Source organism: Falco biarmicus, chromosome 1 (genome assembly GCF_023638135.1).
Source record: "Falco biarmicus isolate bFalBia1 chromosome 1, bFalBia1.pri, whole genome shotgun sequence".
NCBI classification, from domain to species: Eukaryota; Metazoa; Chordata; class Aves; order Falconiformes; family Falconidae; genus Falco; species Falco biarmicus.
Window position 1 is genome coordinate 59143803 of NC_079288.1, and position 19855 is coordinate 59163657.

At 41.9% G+C, this 19855-nt stretch overlaps 1 protein-coding gene across 1 annotated transcript; it reads left to right on the forward strand.

Moving 5' to 3' along the window:
- On the forward strand, positions 1-4696 carry OSTC (oligosaccharyltransferase complex non-catalytic subunit). Its single transcript, XM_056342711.1, has 4 exons — positions 1-224; positions 466-559; positions 2170-2367; positions 3681-4696. Exons 1-4 carry the CDS (start codon positions 86-88, stop codon positions 3697-3699), a joined length of 450 nt encoding a protein of 149 aa, XP_056198686.1. The 5' UTR covers positions 1-85; the 3' UTR covers positions 3700-4696.
- The last annotated feature ends 15159 nt before the right edge of the window (positions 4697-19855 follow it).

Here is a 19855-nt window from a genome sequence, read left to right on the forward strand (position 1 = left end):
CGTTTCCGCCTTCGTGTCCGGTTGCGGAGGGCGGCCGCGGCGGGGAGCAGCGGTGTGCGGCTCTGCGTTGGGCCGTGCCGCCGCCATGGAGACGCTGTACCGCCTGCCCTTCGCCGTGCTCGAGTGCCCCAACATCAAGCTGAAGCGGCCGAGCTGGGTGCACATGCCCTCGGCCATGACCGTTTACGCGCTGGTGGTGGTGTCCTACTTCCTCATCACCGGAGGTGAGGGGCCGGTGGGGCGGGAGGTGTGGCGGGAGGACCCGCCTGTGGGGTAGCTCTTCCTCAGCGGGGCGGGCTGCTGGCCCCTGCCCCGGGTAGCAGAGCCGCTGCTACCCCCTTGTCCGGCTCCAAGCCGGTTGTAAAACACGACCCGGGGCCAACTCCGGGCTTCCCTGCGGTGCTAGGGTGGTTCTCGCTGTTTGCTGCTATAAGTTAAAGATCATGCATGCTTTTCTTCTCGCAGGGATTATATATGACGTGATTGTGGAACCTCCCAGCGTGGGGTCAATGACAGATGAACACGGGCATCAGAGGCCAGTGGCCTTCTTGGCATACAGGTAGGAGAAGGGCTCTGCCGCTGCAAGCAAGCTGCAAATGCCTAAATGCAAGTGAATGAAATTTTCCTACAGAGCTATGCATCTACTTTTTTTTGAGCCCTCTGTGCAAGGCAGGATCTCTTCTATATCAGTCTTTGGTTTGTAAATATTAAAAAAAAAATAATAATAAAAGGCATTGAAATGAATGCAACTAAAAAACCTCAGTCCTTCCAAAACTTAAATTTGATAAGAAAGATTTGCTCTGGCAGTGCTTCTCTTTCTTCCAGACTCTTGCTGCTACAGTTGGGTTTTATGGTGGATGCAGACACGTTTAATCATGCTTAATAGCAGCATACATAATCTTTGTGAAACTTTTGGTTCTGGCCTGTTCAACTCTAGTGTAGTTGGGACTCGTGTCTGAACATGCAGAACATATTTACAAATGTGTAAGAACAGTGTTTTCTTTGAGCCTTTTGCTTCCGTTACTGAAAGTAAGCTAGAAACTGCTTAGTGACAAAATGGTCTGAAGAGGTTAAATCTATGTTTGTACTTGTGTGTTTTATAGGTGTGGAAACAAATAATAGCTTTTGTTAAATACTGAAAAAATTCTTTGAATCTGTGAGTCTGACATGCCTCATAGACAGATTTTGACTTGGACTAGATGTATGTCTCTGGCTCGGATTGTTGCAGTGTAGATGAATTAGGCTGCTGCAGGAGTTGATAGCACCTTAGTACACTTTCAGTGTACTTTGTTCACTTTCAGTGAAAACAACATGAAACAAGACAAAATTGTTTCTTTTCAGGATGTGGGACAATAATTATAATCTTAACTTCTGTATTAACGTCCACAGTAGTTTCATCCATGCCAATCTTACGACGTTGCTAGTATTGTTAATTATGAGGATAGGAAAAAGGTTCAGTAACTGTGGGAAGCAGGAGACATGATCCAGGTGCAGTATTCTTTCTGCATCTTGGCTTCCCCTCTCTCCATCTGAGCTTTGTAAGAAGGAAGTATAGCTGTATGGACTGACAGGAGCTGGGGAACTTCCAGGCTGGGTCCCCACAATCAATATGTTCAGGTTCAGCCACTCAGTAACAAAACATACCGCAGGCGAGAACTGCATTTGTGGTGTGCTGGAACCAGTAGATGCACTTTGTATGCCGACATAGTGCTTTGAGCGGGATTTGTACTGAGGTGAGGATTCAGGCACTGCTGCCTAAATGTTGGGATGGAAATAAGACTTGGAAAGCTCAGTGGCCCAGGGGTCATGGGTCCATGCCTCGAGTCATCTATGAAACCAGGTGCTACTTTGGACTAGATATTTCTGAAAACTGATGAGGTTGTGTGATAGCCGTTAGTATACACCATTATGTTTAAAACCACTAGTACACTTGACTGGTCGCCTTGCAGACTATCAGTCCTGGAGATAAATTGCATATTAAAGCATTGATGTAATTGCATAAAGTCAGTTTTCATACCTACTTTTTGTTAGAAAATCAGCCATCAAGGTTAATCATCCTGTGAATTTGTACAGTTAAACCAAGTTGAGTAGGTGGGGCTTGAAATTTAAGCAGTTTCTTTAAAACTAATCTTTTTCTGACTCTCTTCCCCCTCTTTTTTTTCCCTTTAGAGTAAATGGGCAATATATTATGGAAGGGCTTGCATCCAGCTTCCTCTTCACAATGGGTGGCCTAGGATTCATAATTCTGGATCGATCCAATGCACCAAATATCCCCAAGCTGAATAGGTTTCTCTTGCTCTTTATTGGATTTGTCAGCGTGCTTTTGAGCTTCTTCATGGCCAGAGTTTTCATGAGGATGAAATTACCGTAAGTGATTTAATACTCTTCAAGTTTTTTTCTCTTTCGTGTCTCATGAACCTATGTTAAATTTGAGAGTAACAGAAAATACAGTGAGGTATGCTGAAGACCTGCAGCTTGGCTGTAAGTTGCTTTTTTGAATGCTTTTTGTGGAACAAGCTACCTTGAATGAGGTGGGATGCTTTTGGGGCCGGCTACTGTAAGATTGTGCTGCGGTTAAGAAAAGGTGACAGTTCTTGGTATGTCAGAAGATATGATTAGCAAATCTGATTTACAATGAATTTTGAGGTAGACTGAGTGTACTGATCAGGTAAAAGTAGGGCTTTGAGGAAAAAAAAAAAGTTTCAAAGAACTCGAGGAAAGGCAATTGAGTTCTTTATAGTGACAGTATATGAGAGATCGTAACTGGAAGAACTGATGGCAGCAGTGTTCAGAAACATCCAAAGGAGTCCTAAAGTGAAGCTAATGTCTCGGGGATTTTTGTTGCTGGAAAACTGAACATAGTGTTGAAGCATACAATATATGTAACATCTTAATACGTATATATTCACAGATAAAAAGGTATGAAAGACCTGGAGCTTTCAGGCTATGCAAAATCCAAATGCAGGATTTTCAATTCCATTCACCGTCCCTACCCCTTGTATTTCTCAGTTCATCCATTTCACTTAGAATAGCTGAAACCTGATTTTTGGAGTATCTCCATGAGGTGTTAACAATGACAGTCATTCCTCCTTTCTTAAATATACTATTTTAACATCTGCAGTACAGTTAAAAGTTTTGTTTCATGACATAGAAGTGATGGGTTCCCTGGATAGGAACCTGCTCTATATTTTCTTGCTTCATTGATGATATTTTCTTTGTTTCATGGAGTACATGCGCCTTGACAGTTCTCATTCTGAAGTGCATTAAAGAAACAGGGCTTCAGAGAAACGGAAGAGAAAGAGACCAGAGTTATGTTGAGTGCCTGAAAATGTTGGGTTATACTGAATAAGTTAATTGGTAGTATAATAGTAAAGAGAAATAAAGAATCTTTCGTAGGGTGTAAACTGGGCTTCAAAAATTCCAAACAAATACTGAAGCTGGATTCAGAAGATGCTAATCCATTTTCAGTGTTCATTGAAGAAAATAAACCAAGGAAGAGTGTGTAGTTAAGCTGGTCAGTTTGTAACTTGGACGGGATTTATTGTTTTAAATACTTTGATCAGCAGAGTTTTTGACAGTCTGAAGTCCTTAAAGACTGTATGTCTCTTGATTTTTGAGCAGTGCTGCCTGTGTTTGCTAACTGTGTTGGTTTTTTTCTAACTCATGGTTTTTTTCTGTAGGGGCTACTTGATGGGTTAGTACTGTTTGTGCTGTATGAAAGCCTCAGTTGAATTTACTCCTCTCCATGAAGTGTTTAAGAAGAAGCAGCAAGCAATTCCATAGTCTCCATCAACAGGAAAGAGACCTGGCCATGAGAAACAACGAGGGAAAGAACGCTTTCTCTGCAAACAAACTCTCACTACCAGTGGCTGATTTGTAGTTTTGAAACAAAGTTTTAGGGCTTTTGAAAAGAGCAAGTTACCTCACTGGGTTTTTCTCTTATACCCCAGCTCAGTATGAAATAGATAACCTATCTTTAGCTCTACCTGAAATGACCATTAGCCATTGGCTTGACAGTTCTTTGTTGCAGTTCTGTCATCTCTTCCCTGTGTGGGACAGTTACATGGATGAATCAGAGAAGAAACACCCAAACACTTCTTCATAAGTTATAATTGGAAAATTAGTAATTTTGGATGCTTTACAGTCAAAATACTATGTGTCTGAAATGGTTTCAAAGGCACATTTTGCCTTTATTAATGGCTCTATGTGAGCAAATTCAGACATGCACTGGGAAAGGCAAACTGTATGAATGTGCATTTCTTTTTGAAAAAGTGTACAAATGGAGCCAAATAAAACTTATTTTCTACAAAATTGTTTGAGTTTTATGCAGTTTCTGAAGGCTTTTCTTGTGTGCATGGCCTGTTCTACATCCAGACTGGAAATGCCATACTATGACTACACAATTGTAGCTTTATTTTTCACTATTGAATAATGATTTTTTTCTTTTTTTTAATATCAGGAAAAAGTAACCTCATAGTTTCCATGAACTTGTACTGTATCCAAATGACATACTGTTATCAGTAGCCAAGAAGACTTCTGAAGCTGCTGCTTTTTTGTGAGAGGCAAGGCTCCAGCTTGTTTTGTCTTCGTTGTAAAAGGTTGAATGTTACCATCATGTTTCATTGAAGTCATGTATTGCATTCTGGGAGAAGGAAAGATCTCTCTAAATCTCCATAAATGTCTTTTTTGCAAGCCATATGCATTTGAAGCACTATTTTCATCTGTATAATAATTGTTAGTGAGAAATACTGTTTATTCCTGTAAATGTGAAGTATTACCGTTCACATACTTATCAAATCTCTGATCTAGCTGTTAATCGTTTGCCCTTGGGATATGCCACTTCCACTCCCTCATTCTCCCTGTGACATTTCCTCATCTTACACATGTTGTCATTAAGATTTAAGGGAGCTGAAGCTGTTTCATGAGGCTCATAACTGCAAAGTTTGCAGTTTTTTCAAAGCGTTATCTTTTGGTCGCTCTAGTTTTAGTGAGACATATACTTACCTTCAAGGGGGAATATTGATATGTAAGTAAATAAGTGGATACATTACTCAACTTTTTAATACATCTGAGAAGGAAGTCAAACCAAGTCGCTTCAATCAGTGGAGCTGAGAACCCTCTGGCTCAGCACTTGTCCCACTACAGTTCAGCTTCAGCCTCCAAGTTTGCAGCTGATTCTAAATGATCTTAAACAGTGGTTGTAATGGTATAGTGAAGGCTGGTGGTCTATGAAATGCATCTGGTTAAAATTGCATGCTAGGGGGCATAACTTAGAACAAATAAAGCAGACTTATAATTGCAAGGTAGAAGATAGTTTTGGGAGAGTAAAATGAGGATGGTGACCGCAACAAATAAGGTTGAATGATCCCTTATGTTTCTTTGGTCACAGGCTATAAACTAATATCTGGTGTGATCCTCTTACCAAAGCATGAGGCACAGAGAGAACCAGGAAAACAAATGCAGAGCAGAAGACAGACCACCCACAAATTAGGAGTGTGCTAGGTAGGAAGATGTCAGAATGCACAGCTGGAAATTGGTTCATTTTGGATATGGGTTGGAGGATTCTTGGTCGCCCAAGAAAAATTTTCTGATGAGCACTGTCAAAGAAGAGGTATTCCTATATGTTCTAGGACTCCTATTTTCAGTTAAAGGAAGGCTGGTATTTTCTGTAAATGCCTGCTGTTCTTTATAGGTAACAGCAGGTGGCCTCTGCTGTAGGGGTTTGGGATGGCAACAGGGATATTTCAGTGACGGAAAGAAAACTTCTTGTAACTAGTGACACTATTTATCTCTTTGGTGCTTCTGACTTCTAGGGTGAACTGAACTAGATTGTGGGGTGGGAAGTTAAAACCAAACTGTGATAAAGGTAAAGCAGAGCTTATAAGAATACATCTCTCTGTGACTAAAACCAGAAGTTTGGCCTACTTCCAAATGCAATGAAAAGAGTCAGGCTGAAGTGTAGAGGTCTTGATTTTCTGGCACTCTTGCTGTAGAAAACACTGAATCCATGGCTTCTCTGTAGGCTTCAATATAATCTCTGAGTGATGATGCCTAGTTAGTATAGTCAGGAAGAGATGCATAACCTGTGTAGCTTTTTAAAGTTAGCATATACATATATGAACCCTTAACAATCCAAGTGATCTTATAGTTAAATTGAGTTAAGCTGAAAATACCTCTAGATAAATAAGACCAGACATCTGGTTTCCTTCCTCCTACCCTCCCCCCCCGCCCCAAATACTTTTTCCACACTTCTGCAAATTGTGACATAATAACAGAATCACATAAAGCCAGGATGCTGTTGGCCGTCTTGGCCACCTGGGCACACTGCTGGCTCATGTTCAGCCGGCTGTCAGCCAGCACCCCCAGGTCCTTTTCCCCCAGGCAGCTTTCCAGCCGCTCTGCCCCAAGCCTGTAGCGTTGCGTGGCATGGTTGTGACCAGCTGCAGGACCCAGCAATTAGCCTTGTTGAACCTCATACAGTTGGCCTCAGCCCATTTATCCAGCCTTTCCCGATCCTTCTGTAGAACTCTCCTGCACAAAAGCAGATCAACGGAGTCCGTCAACTTGGTGTTGTCTGCAAACTTGCTGAGGGTGCACTCGATCGCCTCGTCCAGATCGTTGATAAAGATATTCAACAGGACTGGCCCCAGTACTGAGCCCTGGGGAACACCACTTGTGACCGGCCAACAGCTGGGTGTAACTCCATTCTCCACTGCTCTTTGAGCCTGGCCATCCAGCCAGTCCTTTACCCAGTGAAAAGTACACCCATCCAAGCTGCAAGCAGCTAGTTTTTCCAGGAGAATGCTGGGGGAAATGGTGTCAAAGGCTTTACTAAGGTCCAGGTAGACAACATCCACAGCCTTTCCCTCACCCACTGGGCAGGTCACCTTGTCAGAAGGAGATCAGGTTCATCAAGCAGGACCTGCCTTTCATAACCCCATGCTGGCTGAGCCTGATGCCCTGCTTGTCCTGTATGTGCTGTATGATGGCACTCAAGGTGATCTGCTCCATTACGTTCCCTGGCACTGAGGTCAGGCTGACAGGCCTGTAGTTCCCCAGATCCTCCTTCCTGCAGATGGGCATCGCACTGGCTAACCTGCAATCTTCTGGGACCTCCCCAGTTCGCCAGGATTGCTGATAATTGTGGCAAGTGGCTTGGCGAGCTCCTCTGCCAGCTCCTGTTTGGGTGGGTCCCATCTGGCCCCATAGATTTGTGTGTGTGTAAGTGCTGTAGCAGGTCACTGACCACCTCCCCGTGGATTATCGGGGCTTCATTCTGCTCCCCGTTTTCCTGCTCAGGGGGCTGGGTACCTGCAGAACAGCCAGTCTGACTATTAGGGACCGAGGCAAAGAAGGCATTAATTATCTCAGCCTTTTCCTCATCCTTTGTCACTATAGTTCCCCCCACATCCAATAAAAGACGGAGATCCTCCTCAGCCCTCCTTTTGTTGCCAATATATTTATAGAAACATTTTTTATTTTATTTTACAGCAGTAGCCAGGTTAAGTTCTAGCTGAGTTTTGACCCTTCTAGTTTTCTCCCTGCATAACCTCACAACATCCTTGTAATCCTCCGGAGCTGCCTGCCCGTTATTCCAAAGGTTATAAACTCTTTTTTTTGCCTGACTTCCAGCCAAAGCTCTCTCTCCAGCCAGTCCAGTCTTCCCTGCCAGGCTTGTCTTTCAGCACATGGGGAATGACCTGCTGCTGCACCTTGAAGATTTCCTTTTTGAAGAATGTCCAACCTTCCTGGACCCCTTTGCCCTTCAGGACTCCCTCCCAAGGGACTGTCAACCAGGCTTCTAAACAGGGAAAAGTCACCCCTCTGGAAGCCCAAGGTGGTGGTTTGTTGTAGTCAGAGCCCAACTCAGTTTGCCTCACACAGGGCACTAATTGTTGCAGCACAAGCTATCAGGCTGCAACAAGGCTTTTACTATCAGTCAGATTCTACTGTCCCATGTTGTAGCTCCTTTCTCCAGAGATCAGACCACACTGCTCCTCCATCCAACCCCCTCTCCCACCATCCTCAGGGCTATTTAACCACTTCGCAGGAAGAGCTACAGCTGCACATCATCCATGTCAATCAACTCACTGCCTCTGAGGCAAGGCCACAGCTGCATGTTACCAATGCCAATCAACCCACTGCCTTCATTCCTCTACAGTGGTTCTGCTGACCCTCCTCCTTCTCTGAGAATCGAGACGTTTGGAAGGTCTGTGCTACTGAAACAATTTTTGGAGGGAAGACATTCCAGCAATTTTTAAGAGTTATTGATAAATACTTCTGCTGGTAAACGTAAGTGTGGCATTTTTTTTATAAGTACAAATCAAAAATTTTTAAAGATGTGTAAGTATTAACTGAAACGTATTTTTTACAGGTAAGTTCATTTATTGGTATGAAGTAGTCCACACTGATGACTGAAATAAAACTGACACCTTTCTTACACTGATGCAGGATATTTTTAAGTACCACCATTAGGTTTTCTTACTAATTTTCAGCATTCGAATTCTAAATATTTTGTGCTAATGGAATTTTGCTTAGGAGACTGAAAGTGCTTCAGTTTAACTACTTGCAAAGCTGGTTTTGTTTTGTTCACAAAATACTGCTTGATATGGTTATTACAATCTACATATTTCCATTCCCAGTTACTATTTTACATATGTAAGTACGTGTTCTTAATAAGTGAATTGGGAAGCACTAGATATTAGACTTCTTAAGAGTTATGGTCTTAGAAACTGGGACAATCTTAAATGTTTTCTGCTGCTTCCAGTGCAGGGGACCAACATGGTTGTGGGGAAGACAAGCAGTTCTTGTTTATTTTCCTGACGGGCATAGAAAGGCTGCATATAATGGCAACTTTTGCTACAGCGTAGCAATGTCTGTGACAATGTAATTGGTATTGCACGTTTGTGAATGTGATGATTGTATTTTTCCTTCAGCATACAGTTTTCCTCACAAGAAAGAGTTGCTGCAATAGTTCTGGCCTATTTTGAGAATTTCTAATTGCCGTTTCTCAACTTTGCAGTTACTTTAGAGTATTTTTCATCCAGAACATGCTTAAAGAGGGTTGAAACAGTTACCAGAAAGGAACTGGAACAATTGTAAGAATCTCAGAAGGAGAGCATTTTGTAACACTCTGCAGTCTCATTGAGGCCTTTCAGCTATAATGATGATTGGGAGAAAACCGGAGACATCTGCATTTTAGTAACAGCAAAAATGCAACTAATGCATCAAACTCATCTTAAAGGGTATTGTATCATGGGAAGTGGCCACTAGGAATACGAGAGTTTCTAGGTGATTTGGTTTCTTTCGTAAAAGCTAATTACGCTGGTGTCCTTTTTGTTTGACATGGATACCCCTCAGTGAAGGACTAGACTGAGACCATGAACTCGTTTTGGAGAAACAGCTGTGGCACTATAATGGGAGTCAGGCATGTCTGACTTGCACCACATTTTAATCGGTGATAAAGATGAGAGGCACTGCATTCTGATATCTAGTATCTTGAATCTGTAAGGCAACTTGCTGAGCTCCTGTTTAATGATACCAGTTAAGTTACTAATGTTCTTCGGGTATAAGATGGAGTTTCACTTCATCACATAACTATCCCATATGGGTTCTATAAATGTCAAAGTTCTTCGAGTGTTCCACCTGCAGCCTGCAAGAAATCGTATTTAGCTGTGAGTAAATCAGATCAATATGGTATCATCTGCTGCCTTACACATGCAAGAGACTGACATTTGTAATTTCCTTCTTTTTTTGTATCAAGTTTTCACTACAAAGATCAATGTTGAGGAGGGGACTGGTATCCTTTTGTTGTCAGCAGTAATTGTGTGCCCCTAGCTGGAAACAGGGAAAGGAAAATTTTGACAAGACTTAGAATGGTTGTGTTATTCTAGAGTAAACCGTGAAAGTTAAACTTTTTGTATGTTACTTTGTCAGCAGGCTGAAAGTTTCAGAACTTTTAGCTATTCCTGACGGCTCTTGGATGATGGGTAGTATGTTCACTATATTCAGCCTTCCAGTACCTCATCTGTCTTTAAATGTGGATGGACAGTGTGAGAGATGGGGAATAATAAAAAAATAAGGTTAACTTCAGTCTGAAGGAAAAGTCTGGGGGGGCAGGGGAAGCATTTTAAGCACCTGGAAGAAAATGGCAAAAAAGTGAGTAGCCAACTTGGATTTTTAAAGAATAAGTCATATGAAGAAAAAGCCATGCATGAGAGTTATGGGCCCTGTGGACAGAAGAAAAGCAGATGTTTAGGCTGTAGCTTTTGATGCTGTCTTGCATGTTATGGAAACTTGGCTTGGCCAAAACCAACTATAAACTGGATGCCGAGGTACTTTGAAAGCCATTTGCAGAGAGTGTTTACTGATTAGTTGATGTCCTTTTATCAAAGTGGAAAGATACTTTATTCTTGAGGTCTGTCCTGTACCTAGTTTTGTTCAACACCTGGTGATGTGGATCAAGTACGGAGTACTTACTAAATTAGCATCAGAGGCTGCTGGGAGGGCAGAATTAGGATTCATAGTGATTTTAACTAGGCTGATTTATTCTTTCTAGGAACAAGTGCAAAATACCACTGCTACTCAAGCAAAGTAACTGATGAAATGTGGGATTCCTCAGAGCAGATCCTTGATTTCTGCTGCACCACAGGCTGAACAGGAGTGCTTGCCTTTTTTTGCGGCAATACAACATCACACTAAGATGTTTGCAAAACTTAACTACAAAGTATATGAAGCATAAAGGTAAGTGTGAAAAGGAAATCAGTAATTTTGTTTCTGCTTTGGTAGTAGATAAAGCTTAAATAGCAGCAAGGAAGATTTGGGATAATACTAGAAAAATACTTTTGAGGGTAACATATTTAACTACTGGACTAGATGATCTGTGGTGGTGATGGAATTTTTGCTGTGCTCAGCTTTAAGAACAGCCTAGGCAAATGCCTGTTAAAATCTGCAGATACATCTGGCCTTGTTCTGGGGTGAGTGATCGGCTTCTTGAAGAATCTTCCAGTGGCTGCCCGTCTTTATTATTCCGTGGATGAGAACAGAACTTTTGACCTTTCAAACACTGATGCTCTCTGGCTTTAAAAACAGTCATAGAAAGGTCTTTGTATATAACTAAATCTGTCTTTTAAAAATACCCTGGGGCTGCAGCTGTAGGACAGAATCCTGCTGGCCTCAGTTCAGTCTGAAAAAATGAAGTAGTTCTATGACCTAGATATGACAGCAGAAAGTAGCTCCATTAACTGCCTACTGCCAGAACAGAAAATTGGCTGTTGTGGTAAGGAAAGTAGAAATGTATGGATGAGCGTTTAAGGCTTTTTCCTTTCCTAATTTCCATGTTAGTTTTTCACCTGAAATATGTTGCAGTTAGGTGGCTGTCAGTATAGGTGCTGTATTAAAACAGGACAGTGAGTGGGTAGAGGGAGCCTGTGATATTTCTAGGAAGTATTTTACTGATGGAGCATTCTCTCCGTTTCTGCCTCCTCTGAGATGGAGCAGCTATAAGACACTAACGTGCAATTCAGTTACATAGGCTTTTCCAGATCCCTCTGGCTTACTGTGCTTCACTGATCCGTGGAATTTTACTTCTTTTGTGTTCTACCCAAGTGTGTCCACCTCCCTCTGCTACAGTTGGTTGTTAAACTAGCTCTGAACTACTGTGTTTCATCTCCTTTTGCTGGCCTGCTGCTGGCCTGAGCTCTTTTTGAGGGATTTACACTGTTGTCTTTCAGCAGCTGCCATCCCTTGTTTCTTTGCTGTCATTCTCGACTTTCAAGTTTCAGGACACCACCGCTGGTTTTGATTGCTCTCTTTCTAACTGATGTGGTATTTCTGCCTTCAAAGGCTATTATTTATCGGTCTCCTCAGGTCTTCTACTTCCTTATTCCTTCTTCTCTCTTACTTTCTCTTTTATCACACCGAAATCCACCACTTAGCCCCACCAGCTACTTGGCTATCCATCAGCCTAGCTCCTCTTGGGTTTCCTACCTCTGTGCCTTCTACTCTGACTACAGGTCCTTTAATTTTCCCTGCTGACCACTGTCTGAGCTACTTCACCCTGCACTGACTCCACACTTCATTAGCTCCTGCTATCTGTGGCAAATCTCAGCTTCCTGGCTTCTCTAATCCTTTCAGCCTGTCTCATCCTCTGCTTGTTCCTTTGACTGTTCCAGTTTTCTCTTAGCTGTCTCATATCTTTGTCTTTATTGTTCTACACTCCGCACCATATGTTGTGCTGCTGCCTGCATGACTCATCCTGAAAACAATATAAACCCTACTGCATCCCAAACATTACACTAGGGAGCCAACAAAGGCACTCCTGTATCCAAAATCTACATCAACAGCAGTCAAGCCAAGATCCTGATGGAATTCAGGTACATAATTTTTGTTTAAATCAGTAGAGGTTAACTGCCAAATACATCTGAGAATCCTGCCAAAGTTTCATCACAACTCTGAGAAAAGGAGGCAGTTGTTTCCTGGGGCTGGATTTAAAAACACCTCTGCAGGGATAACCTAAAAGTTCTTAAGTTTCTTATTGAGTAACTATTTTTTTTTCTGCACATACAATTACTGAGTGTTTTATGAGCATAGACAACATATGGTCTGTACACAATGGAACAAACTAAGAAAAATCTGTCACAAATGCTGAGATTCATATACACAGTAGACAAGGCAATAAATATGGAAGCTCATAAAACCAGGGAAATGGAATGTTCCTTCAGACCTTTTTTTTAAAGGTACACAAGGCACACAATGCTTAAAATCACTGCTACTTAACAGAATGATTAACAAACTAGGTTTAAATCATCATTTGGTTTCATAGCCTAAGCAGGAATAATTTTATATGTATGAGGAAGTTTTTCCCTCTAATGTTTTTAAGGACAATAGAAACACAGTGACCTTAAATATTTTTGTATCTTATCAAAACCCCAGACTATACTTCACTGAAATCATTGGAGACAGACTGGTGCAAAGAGGGAAGTCAGGCTTTTAGTATTTCAGATGTGTCCAAGAGCTGTGTTTAACTGCAGGTTGACTGTGACTGAAAAAGCCTCATTTTACCTACTGGGGATGTCAGTACAAGGTATTGCCTTTGTGCAGCTGCATTTGGAAAATAAGTATCTTTTACTTAAACATTGTAAATAATATCTGAAGCTGACTAAAAAATTTTTTTCTACCATTATTTGTTCCAGTATTGCTGTTAACTACTACTCTTAATCTTTTTCAGCCTTGACAACTGTCGATTTTACATACCTGGAGTTTTAATTGTCTGTTAAGCCCATGGTTGGACACTGGATGGCGGACAGTCCCTGCAACACTTCACTCTGGGAAGGGAAGTCTGGCTTCAGAAGTAGGTTACGGAAATCTGATACTGGTATGTACATGAAATATTTCAGTGGTGAGTAATCTGGATCCAGTTTTCCTGTTGGGAAAGTATAAGCACGTAAGAGACTTTTCTGTAGACGTCTTTCACTTGAATTCAGTTTCCAATTGAAACTTAAGGGCTTAAAAGCATACAAGAGGATAACAACTTGCATTTCTGTAGGAGCACCCAGCCCAAAATTTCAAAGCACTTAACAGACTAGGTCAATTAAGAAGTCAGTATTTGTGTGTATATGTATTTTATATAAGATGACTTCATACATAGCTTATCAAAGGATAAAAAAAAGTGGAGTATTATAAAGTTGTATGAATTACTTAAAATCACAGTGTTCATGTAGACAGAGAAAAAAGTAAAGCCTCAGTCTTTTGACTGAACATCCACTGTATGTCTGATGGTGGGGAAGGAATTAAGTGGTTAAAAGGAACTATTTAAATGGTTAAGATACAGTAACTGTATGGAAAAGAACTCTGTAGTATTGAAATTATGACTGATGTCCATAAATTAGAGTCAGAAGTCAGAACATAGATTGCAGAGGTAGACAAAGTTGTGTGGACTTCACCAGGATTTCTGTGTGTATGGTTATAAAGTAGGGTGAGTTTACTACCACAAGGTTCTAGAAGAGTTCCTGCCAAACTCTTCCTGCTGGCATCTGTTTTGAAGTATAATGTGAAAAATTCTTGATGCAGCCCCCATAAAATACTGCAATCTATAACATGCATTTACCTAAGTTAGTAGGGATTTCACTCTGGTGTATGGGAGACTTATGTTTCACTTGGATAGAAGTTTAAATGCCAGCTCATTACAAATAAGTCCTGTAGCTGTCTCTTCAACAGTAAAAGGGAGTTAAATGAAAATAGGAGGAAGAATGTGTGCATCAGTGCCTGTAGAAAAGGCCCTTTTTGGGGTCTTTCAACACCCTTTACAGATGCCTGCATCTGAGCATTTCAAAGCATTGGTGTCTGTCACACAGATGGCTGCCCTTATGCCCCTTTTACAGATGGGATGTTGAGACAGTAAAGTGACTAGCTTAAAGTTATGTAGCAGCTTAATGGTAGAGCTAGGAAAGAAATTTAGATCTAATTGTCTGTTCTGCATTTCACCAACAGTGTCAGGCACTGTCAGCTCAGCAGCAAGCATTCGCTAGAGTTATTATAAAAACTTTTTTTATTCCAGATATTTTCAGAGTAACAATGACTTTTTAAATGCTTTTGTCAAAGGGCACTTTCTATAGAAAAAAAGTACTTGCAGCAGCGTTTTATTGAAACTTTAAGCACAGTGCTTCCCCTCCTGCTTGCTAGTTTGTTGGCAAGCTCTGTATCTTCTGTTCCGAGATGTAGACTGTTTTCATTGCAAGATCATTCCTGGTGTCTCCTTCACCCTCCGTTCCATCTCATATATTATTGAAACGGTTACTCCCAGCTCTCTCCAATTAGTCTGTTGTGCTAAACATTCTCCCTTGATAAATTTTCAAAGGAGCCCTGTCGTATTTCCACTTCTGTTAGCCCTTTTGCTTGTGCCCCGCAAACTTCTGCTGAAATACCATGTTACTCTTTTCCAAGCACACTGCCCTTTAAAAATGCCTCCGACCCTGTGGTGCCTCCAAAATTAAAGGACCAGAGTTCGGCTCTGGTGCTGAGACCAGCCCGATGGTGCCTCTCCGCCTCCTCTTGTTGCCCCTCTATTGCAGCCATTTGCTGCATCTTGCCCAAGTGTAATTTTTAAGCTCCTTGGGACAAGGGCAGCCTCTGTTTCCACCACACCTCATCCAGGTAAAGGATTCCTTGGCGTTTCAGTTACATGCATTGTAGATTTCACATTAATTAAATTTCATCATGAGAAACCCTACCACCAAATTCCTGACCAACTGTACTGTCTATCTCTGTCAGATTGAAGTTTCAGATTGCTTCCTTTCTACAGCTCTCTTTGCAACTCTTCCACAGTTTTCCACATCCGCTTTCCTGTTCTTTCCCTCCACCCTCCTCCCCGGCTTTCAGCTTGCAGGGAAGTGCCAGTGCCCTCATTAGCGTGGCCCAGTTCTTTGCATTTCCAAGGTCTTTATTCAAAGAAACTCTCCCTGTTTATGCTGAGCTTTTCTCTGCCTGGGAGCATGCCCCGACACACCCTCCCTCCTGCCCAATCCTTTCCCATGCTGACACAATCCGCTTTTTGGTCTGCTGCCTGTCCCAAGATAACCTCGCTTGCTGTCCTGGTACGGGCACATCCTCGCACTTAGGAAAAGAGTTTTCTCCTCAGTGGGACAGTCTTGATTGGGATATATACACAATATATCCCATAATATATACAATATATACAATAACACACAGACTCATGGATAGGTAATCTGGGAGACAAAGCGTGTTACTTTTTATTGCACTTTGTGCTGACACCACAGGCAGAGGCAAGTTTGGCACAGAGCAAGGCTAATGGCCACATGGCAACGAAGTTGCAGCAGCTCCAGTGCTGTCGGACACATGTGCTTATCCGTTCTGAGACCCTGTCCCATCAGAAATTATGAGGACAAGGGAAAATCGCAGGAATTTAATGATGCAGTACTTAACTGCAGGGGAGGCAGGATGTTCAGTTATTGTTGATGACTCTTTCACTTCCTAGGCTGTGGAAAATAGCCCTAAAGAAAAAAAAGTGTCCCACAGGGTTAGAAAGACTGGTCGTTCATTAAGGATTAATTGGGAATACAGTCCAAAGCTTTACTCTTGACTGAGATACAAGCTTCTTTATGGTGTGAACATACATGAGTCCAGGGTTTTGGGTTGGCCCACTGTACAGCCAGCCATGGCCCAGCTGTAAATACAGCACATTTGCCCAAGGTTTGGAGCTGTCGTTTAAGGTTTTCCTGTTGTATGGGGAGTGTTTATAGACTGCCCTGGTGCCACAGAGGAACCATATTTGTGCTCTGAAATTCAGGTGGTGATCTATCAGTTGCTGTGTTGCCCTAATAAATTCAGAACAAATTATATCTGCCTGAAAAGTCTCCTGTATTCTCTTGTCTTCATTTATGAAATGGAATTACGTGTAGGTTAAGTATTGGTGGACGAAAGGAGGTTTCTGTAACTCATGCCTGCTTAGCCATAATGCGGCATAGCTGTAAAACATTTTGTTAAAGGCTTTTTCGTAACTGAGACTTCCTTTCCCTGAACATCTTTGCCTGTCTTGTAATGGGGGCTTGGAAGAGACTCAATATAGGCAGCTTTATGCTATGTTTGTGCTGAAGAAACATCCTTCAGGTCCTAAGGAGCATGCTGTGGGCTCACATACGAGCCTTAAGGCAGCTCCATGCTAATTGCCCTCTGCATAACCTCTGACACTAGTAGCCTTTGATAATTTGATAATAGAGTATACTTTTTGAAGTTACTATTACTAAAAATATATGGTCATCGCTTGGCTAATGCATTGTGGTACTGCTTAGAGGAGCAAACTCACACTGGGTTCCATTGTGTTGGCTGTGCAAACCCGTGGGTGGCATTGCTGAGCTCACAGTTAGTTGGGTAGGGAGGGAAGAGGAGTCTGGTGATTATTCTTCCTCCAGGCGTACTGCCCACTCCACACCTCCAACATGAAGTTTCAGGTGGACTCGCAGACACAGTGAAATTGAAATTTTTTGGTTTCTGCCAGAAGGTTGTTTCTGACACATTTCAGGGAATTGCTTGCACTGTACATTTGACGTATTTTCTTATCACCTTGAGAAATATCTGCCAAGTTTAATTCTTACCTGTTTTTGTGGTTTGGGAGGATCTCTCCTTTGCTGATTTTCTCCTGGAGCCTCATTGCTCCACATTTTACTTAGATACATTGCCCTCTAGGGACCTGTGGAAAAATTCCTGGGTGGGAATTGCTTCTGGTATTTATGTCTGTTGGTGTTTATGTCTGTGGAAATTGGAAGTTTTGTACCAGGTAGAGTTCTGAACTGGCTTCTTTTAAAAATTTCTCCGACAGTCTGAGAAATACTATTGCACTATGCTTATTTGATGACTGTAAGGATACATGTTTTTGACTTTTCTTATTAATGCAGTACTTCTTTGCTGATGAAAGGAAAGACATGGGGAGTGTTCTATCTTGATCCAACATCTTTCATATAATTACAATTTACCTTTAGTAAAATCCAAGAGGGACAACCAGGATGGCAGAGGATGTGAGTTATTTTGAACAGCTTCTGTATATACCGTTTGTCTGTTGTGGCTGTCGATATAGTAGGTGCAAAGGGTTAGTTTAGTCCTGAAAGGATTACACACCTGCAGGAAGGCAGATGATACTTAGCCTAATTACTGAAATATTTAGTCAGCTAGTTCAGGTGCTAAAACATATTTTTCTCCAGAGTCCAAAAGAGGACAGCCAGTATAGGACAGAAGCAGAACTATAGCTTCATGCACAAAACAGTCTGTTGACCAGCTGAATCAGTCTTATCTGCTGTAACTAGAAGAGAAGACAGCAGAATGATAAAACCCAGGGGAAGAGCAGGAGGAGACAAAGATACTTACCTTCCGCTCCTTAAAAATAGTGTGCTTTTCAGCCAGGAAAGTCAGTAACTAGAGGTGGTGCTTGAAGAGAAGTGCACCCTGTATCGCTGTGGAAGATGCAAAAGACTCTCAGGAGTGGTTAGGCAACTGAGATGGAGTCCTGTGCTCATGTTTCGGATGCGTGGAGCAGCAATGATAGGTATGTCTCACATGGTGCAGAGCTACTATGTAGATGCTGACGTGAATCAGGTTATCCATATGCCACAAAGCAGGGCCACGCAGAGCTGCTAGCTGGAGTGCTGGAAGCAGCACAGCTGCATTAGCTTGGTGCCATAGAGATATAAAAACTCGTTTGCTATTAGTTTAGGTGCTAATGGTCACTGTACTGTGCTGCTTCAAGGCCTGAAAATAAGTCACTTGGTGATACCTACGTCTTCATTGTGCTGTGTAGACATAGCCTGTATCTTTCATTTCATTTGTGAGTAAAGCAGTTGAGGCTGAGAACTTCCATTTGAGAAATTAGGTATAAGGAAGTAGGAAGGTAGAGTTCTGGTAGACCATGTATGGACTGTGCGGGGAGTCTTGGAAAGTTGTACCTTAAGGTTTTGAGGACCCTGATGGGGGTAAGAACGAACATATAATTGCTGGAGCCTGGAGGATGTTTTCAGGCAAGATGTAGTGCCTCTTTATGAAAAGTACTCCCAGCCAGCATGGTAGGAAGCAAAACTGAGGTCCAATACCAAAATACGCTGACTGTTCACAGAATGACCTCTGTCAGTGTTGTAATAACTTTCTTCTAGGTTTTTATGAGCTTCATTTTGTTGCTGTTATCTCCTTGCCCTGTTTTATGCTTTGCAAGAGAAGTTAGATCCTTATGCAGATTCCCATTGATACCAATAAAAATCAGCAGTGCATGTCAGCGAAATCCTGACCAAATGTGATTTTTCCCTGCAATATCATTCATCTCGGGATTTACCCAAGAAACTCATTCTTTCCTCCTTTTATTTTATAAAAAAATGAGGTATGTTCAGTTGCTTGCAGTCAGTAGCATGACAGTAATAAGCCATTAAAAGAAGGATAGGGACTTTGCAGATGAGCACTGGAAACTCTTGCTGCTCCTAAGGGATTTGGCACAGTGATTGTGAGGGAAGCTGATGGGAGCTCTGGCAGAGCAGGTGGGGTGAGGAAATGTGGAATTAGACATGGAGGGATAAATGGGAGGGAGGAGAGGCAGTCGTATCCTGGGATTTGTAGGTGGTGACAAGAAAACTATATTTGCTCTGACAGTAGGTAGTGAGCTAGTGGGACATCTGTCATCCTTACTTTTCAGCTCTATGGAAAATACTGTTAGGTCTTCAAAGTCATACTGCCTTTTTAAAATAAAATGATCAAATAGCGTGTTTCAGGGGGGATCACTGTCTGCCTTAATCCCATGCATGATCTTTGCCTTTTGCCCTTGGTTGGTTAATTCACTCAGCTGTTTTGTGCACCACTTATCAGACATGTAAGAGCCAATCCAGCATTTCTCATCATTGGTAAGGATGATCCTTTGAGCTCTAAAGACATATACCTGGGTAAAAAGGCTTGCATTTTTACAATATATTAGCTTTTTTTTTTTTCCAAAGTATGAAAATCAGTGGGGCTTTATAACCCTGTTGTAAATAGGGAAAGACAGACTTAACTGATGAAGACAGCACCTGCAATGAAATAAGCATTATGAAACCATGAGCATGTTCTTTTATCGCAGAACACTGTTGGGAAATGCATTAACTGTTAACTACCAGTTAACTGGCAGGTCAGGCAGACAAACGAAGGATTCAATGTAAAGGTCTATTACCTCTTACAGCAACTCTAGGTATGAGAGCTCAGCTGGGAAGCTAGCATAAATCAGCAAGGTCTTGTCAGCGTGCTTCCTCTGCTGCTGTCTATTTTCTAGTGATTTGGTAAAGATCATATTTTGGTCTCTGGAGATAGAGGAATGGTCAGCAGTTACTCTTAT